Genomic DNA, 6,000 nt, shown 5'->3' with positions numbered 1-6,000 from the left:
TGCAGTGGAAGGATTTTTATTGCCAACACTGAATGAGAGTATGCGACTCCCAGCACTTGCACAGTTGCACTATGCTTGCTACAATAGGACCAAAACTTGAACAGAGAAAGCAACAAATATTTAGAAAGCCTCCAAATGCCAATACAACAATAACATACACAGGTACAGACAGTTCACTCTCCAATTTTCCCTCACTGTTTCTTACATTATATCCCTACAGCAGTAACTAGTAAAAACACTAAATATGACAGAGGTGTAACCTACAATTATCTCCTCCCTTATTATTATGGTGAAGCCGGAACTGGGTCAGTGCCAGAAATGTGGGAGCCAGCATCCTCTTTTGATACTTCAACATAGTTCATAGGAGCAGAGGGCCTAGGATCCTTCTTTGCATCTTTTGTTGCAGACCTGCTTCCATTTTGATGAGCATTAAGTGATAGCCGTCTGCTAGGAGTTCCATTGGGACCTCCGTTTGCACGAGGACCTACTACCTTCTTTGTCCCAACTGGTCGAGCGGGGCTAGGCTTTGAACCAAATACGGTTTCTTGTTCTGTGTGTTGTAGCTCTTGGAACTTCTTCTGATCCTGCAAAATCCATTGATTAACCCCCATTTGATGCAAGAGAACAACGAAATCAGATTGTGTAGTATAACTAGAAACCAAAGTACTACATGACTAGTGAAAACCCAGATTTAGATTCAGGTCATGTCAAGCGTAACTGATTTCGTATTTAGGCACGTATTTGAACTCATATAATGATCAATGACCATTAATCATCTATTCAATTAAAACTTACCCTCATCCTCCGCTTCTCTTCTTCTCTTTCTTGCCTGAGCATGGCATATTCATCTAGCATAGCGAGGAGGGGAACACCATCATAAGTAAATGATATGCCACGTTCTTCCTCCCATGATCGAGTTTTGGCTATCAAAGTGTCTACGAGAGCTACATTACCAAGAAAATGAATAAATAAAATATTTGGAAACTAATGGGTACATATGCAAGTCAAGCAGTGCTAATTGGCACTTTGGCAACATGCATTGTTTAATTTTCTTCTTTCATGCACATATTACATGGCCACACAAAATTTCCATATATTTATGCATCTCACTTTCCGTCAACTTTGCATCTGTAACATACACAGTCATCATAACTGTGTTATCCCCTGGATTTTACTGTTTCTACACATACCTGGAATTTTGTTAACCAGAATACGTGCTTTCTCTGCACGCTTGAGGTTTAGGTGTGCACCTCTACTTGCATTATACCTGTTTTCATCCTGTTTCAGCAAGACAATGTTTGTTAGAATTAAACACCTAAATTAGGAAACTTCGAGTTAAAAAATCATGCAAAATTCAAGTTGGGTTACTCTACCAGCCCTTAAAAGGCAAGACTCCAACCCCAAGAGCTGACCAATTCCATTCCTCCCCCCCAACCCAACCACCAAAGTCCAGCCATGAAACAATTACGTTTTCCTGTATGCTCAAAAATGGTTTGGCAGATCCTCCCCAGGCACCTTTACCGAGCAAACTAATTCTAGTAATTGTTGAATGGAAAGAGTTAATTCAAGCATGTCCACCATCTACTGTAATTGACAGGGAACAAGGATCAGAGGTATGGAATGTCTGATCACCAGCCCCTGGAGTACAGTGGTACCTCTCCCTTTATGAAGGGGGAGGTCCAGGTAGTTGAACCTCCAAATGATGGAGAGGGGTTAGGAAAAGGGGAAGACTACCCAATTTATGAACCCAAAAAAAAATGTCTAATTCTTATGAACACTGCTGCACAACATTTCAAATTAAATGCCACCCCCACCCACCCTCCTACCCACACACACACACAGAGGTAGAAAGATGGATTTATTTTGAGAGAGTTTAATTACGCGATTGTAGTCCTCAAGCCAACTCTCTTCTTCACAGGCTGACATCCATTTCTCAACTTTGTCCAATATATCCTTTCTGCTGAGAGCTTCATCCTTCGCTTTTGCTATCTGATCATCCATGTCAGCCAGCAATTCAGTAGGCTCAACGTTCCCAGAATCAATGAGTTCCATAATTTTTTCTCTGGCACCTTCTGTATCTATTTCTATGTGAGCTCGAGCAAAAATCTCCTCAAGCTCTGCTTGCTTCTTGAACGCAATTTCCTTCATCCTGCTTGATTTCAGCTGATCAAGCCTCTCAACTTCAACCTCAGTCTTGAGAACAAAAATTGAGAAATGAGTAAACAGCCACCATAATTTGTTCTAACAAACCATTGAACATCATATGCTTCATATACCTGCTCAATTAGATCCTGTGCAAGAGCCCCAGGAACAGTCACTTCATCAACTGAAGCTGATATATTACAGGTAACATGGTCAAATAATCTCCTTTCCTCTTCAGGAGTATCCATCAGATTCCACAGATCAATTAGCTGTGTTGCTGACTCTTGGAGCTGCAGAGGGAAGATGCATGTCAAACTTAATTCAAAGATTGAATTTAATCTTTTCTATAAGCACAAAGAATGGCAGGAAATAAAGAAAGAAGGAAATACCTTATGCAGCCTCTGCTTCTTATCTTCTTTTAGTGATAAGACTGTCTTCGCCAGCCTAGAAAGAGTATCATTGCTAATGCTTTTGGATTGCACACCAGTTGAGTCATTTAAGCTAGGATGAACCTCTGTAACAGTACTGAAGAAGTTCATTCCAAGTACAGCACAAAGGTCATGCACCGTGCTCACAAATTCAAGCACCTTGTGCAATCTCTCACTCTGCCAGATCAAGTGACCAATTAATATTATCAACTTATTGCAGGTTAAGTATAAAGTACTGTGCTACTCTATTTTGTCTTTATGTAACCATTTTCTATCAGGATAAATACCTTTTCCTTTTGAAGATCATGAAGTTGGGATTGATATTCGTCTAGCTTCTTCAGGGATAGATCAGACTCGTCAACAGCAGGAGTCTCATTGAGATTCAAGTTCCCAGCAATTTCTCCACAAATCTTTTGAATCTGTGATTGTACATCAGAAAACTCCTTTACTCTCTCCTCTTTCTGCTTCCACAGCTGTTCCAGTACTGGTGCTATAGCTGCAAGCTGTTCCTTGATTGTTCCTGAAGTCTTCTCAGGCTGTAATTAATACAGTTCACTATTACCCACTATACACTCAGATGGTACTATTGACATGCACCAATGTAGCAATAACAAATCCACAATGCATAAGAGAAAATATGTAAATTACTCACAACTCCAACAAAACTTTTTTCTCCAAGAGCAGACAGAAGACTGGAAAGTTCAAGTTTTGCATCAGACAGTGCCTGAAGAAGCTGTGCCCTTGACTTTGTTGCAAGCTCAACCTTCCTCTTGTATACATCCAGACACTCCTGCTCTAATTGAAGAAGCATTTTGTCTCGTTGCTCATCGCTCTCGCCAACCTCATCCCAAATTTGCTGCAGTAAATCAGGGCTTAGTTAAATGGTCAGCTTCCATAGTATATACAAACAAGCAGTGGGGAAAAAGAGACTGACAATTAAAGGTAAAAGCATAGGTCACCTGCAGTTTCTGCAGTAAAGACCCACAAGTTGTTTCTCCAAGAAGAGGGTTTTGGGCATCCGTGACCGCCATTTTTGTCAAAATTACTACCTAAAACTGCATCATAGAAAATGTTCAAAACCCATTCAGTGCTTTTTCATGTGATGTTATGATATACATTCTAAAGTGCACAAAATACAAGCCAGCAACATGAGCAAAAGGTACATTATTGAACAGAAAGACAGAAATCTTGACCAGACAAGTAGTGCATACAACACCTGTCAGCATCAGTCATATAAGAAGATGCATAACAAAGGATCACAAGAATAAAAGAACCTCAGAAGACAAAGAAATATGGAGTAGCCACGTTCAAGCTCATCCATTACTTGGGGATTAGAAATCCAAATGCCAAAAAGAAGAAGCAAAAATAGAGCAGTGGTGTGAATATGGCATCTCCAAACATAACTACAGACGCCCTCTATATTTCTTTGGGTTCTGGAAATCACATCCATCAACTATCAATACCTTCAATCCAGAACTAAATTTTGGTACATAAATGAAGTTCCAAACACAGATCACGCAAATCACATCACGTTACCAACTAAACAAAAACTATAATCAGAGTACCAAGTTAAAGCTACACAAACAATTGACCCATATTCTTAGTTTTCTTTCTTTCAACTTGGAGTGTAAAGAAAGCAAAATCAAGATTCTAACTCTAAAAGATCTCAGAACCTGGGAGACAGTTCAAACTGCGATAACATACAACAGAAGAATCAAGAAAGCTAAATTCTTTTCCTCACATTTTCTCATCACCAAACAAAAAACTAATCCTAGTAGTGCATTTCACTAAATCCCACTAAATTAACTAAATGAACGTACTAAATCCAAGATTACAAATCCATAACCGAGAACCAATCATCAAAAGCAAAATCTGAATCTCAACACAACCATAAACCCCACTAACGTAATTACCTAAAATTTACTTCACACTAAAGCATGCTCATTTCCACATAACCCACCAAGAACCCTCCTTTCCACACAAAAATGCATTATCAACCACAACCCATAAACCCCCACATTCGATCAAGAACAAGAAAATTTTAGAAAGACCCAGATCATTCAAGAACTAGCACAACCCCACAACCAAACAGCAACCATCTAGAATGAAAGAAACAGAAGAGTTGAGAGTGTAGGCAGATAAAATGCTCACCAGATCGTCCTTGGAGCTAAGGGTTTTTTGGGTTTGTGGGTTTCAGATCTAAGAGTGAGTGCGTGAGTGTGAGTCTTCTTCAGTGCATCTCTGAGAGTGAGAGTGATGGAAGCTCCCAAAGGACAGAGAAATAAGAGATAAAAAACAGTGTGCAGATGAAAATGGGACCGAGGTGGGGCCCTTTGTATACCATAATCTGATTGTCCCAAAGATATTGGTCCTGTAATGCCCTGTGTTTTGGTGGTTAATTACGAATATAACACTGTGGGGGGAGTAAATGGGGGTGTTGGTGGTTTGACTGGTCTTTTGTCTGGGTCTCGATTGGTCAATGTCTCAATGAGGTCCTGCATTGCACCGTCTACAAAGCACTTCGGAATAATACCACAAAATGCATTCTTTAGAGCATGTAAAAAAAAAAGGCTAAAAGCTATTCTAAATGTTATATTTTTAAGCTTTTTATTATAGCTTTTGTGGTTTTTATTTCAATGATACAAGAGTTATAATTTTGTATTCAACCAATAAGTGCAAGCACTCTAATAATCATATAAAGTTTAATTCTCTCTTTTAGAGGATCCACATCTCCAACAACTTCTTTTTTTTTTTCCCAACTAATCAATTTCCACCAACCAACATCAATTTTTTCCTTTCCTCACATGTTTTTTTAATGTGGGGCCACAAATTTCTTGGCATTCATAATAACATTTGCTATATTTTCTACTATATATAGTGGAAAATATAGCTTTAGCATAGTAAATGTTAAATATAGTCATGTTATTGTTGTGGATTTTTTTATAAATTTTACTATATATAGATTTTAGCATAGCATATAGCCATGACATTGTACATGCTCTTAGAGTTAGTGCTAGTGACTAATTTCGTGAGAATTAACCAAAGTCATTAAATAAATCATATAAAAGAGGAAATTGTATTTTTGAAAAAATTCATAAAGCTACTCATTTTAATGAGCTGCTTACAATTTTGACTTAAGTTTTTAAGAGTTCAAAGTGTTAATATTAGAGTCAAAAAAGTCAAAATTAAAGTCCAATTGTTCAAATGTATATATTTATACTAGGGACAATTCAGTTAAAACAATGACCTAAAAAACCAACATTAAACTTTTGAAAACATAGATCAAAGTGGTAAGCATCTCACTAAAATGAGTTATTAATAAAGTTTTCAAACATTATTGCAAACAATACTAGTTGGTATATATTATGAAATTAACTTTTTTGTTTTTTGGTAAGAAAATACCTTTTTTTTTTGTCAGATAGTAAGAAAA

At 37.8% G+C, this 6,000-nt stretch overlaps 1 protein-coding gene across 1 annotated transcript; it reads right to left on the bottom strand.

The window, feature by feature from the left end:
• Positions 1-4,864, bottom strand: MAP65-1 (microtubule-associated proteins 65-1). Its single transcript, XM_086229795.1, has 10 exons — positions 4,722-4,864; positions 3,530-3,625; positions 3,223-3,426; positions 2,858-3,106; positions 2,532-2,747; positions 2,277-2,432; positions 1,882-2,193; positions 1,191-1,278; positions 796-944; positions 1-584 (listed from the first exon to the last, which is right to left on the bottom strand). Exons 2-10 carry the CDS (start codon positions 3,599-3,601, stop codon positions 285-287), a joined length of 1,746 nt encoding a protein of 581 aa, XP_086085921.1. The 5' UTR covers positions 3,602-3,625; positions 4,722-4,864; the 3' UTR covers positions 1-284.
• Positions 4,865-6,000: the final 1,136 nt, after the last annotated feature.

Source organism: Dryas octopetala, chromosome 1 (assembly GCF_963921425.1).
Source record: "Dryas octopetala chromosome 1, drDryOcto1.1, whole genome shotgun sequence".
Taxonomy (NCBI): domain Eukaryota; kingdom Viridiplantae; phylum Streptophyta; class Magnoliopsida; order Rosales; family Rosaceae; genus Dryas; species Dryas octopetala.
The sequence above is the reverse complement of the archived record's forward strand: the minus strand, read 5'-3'. Positions and strand labels throughout refer to the sequence as shown.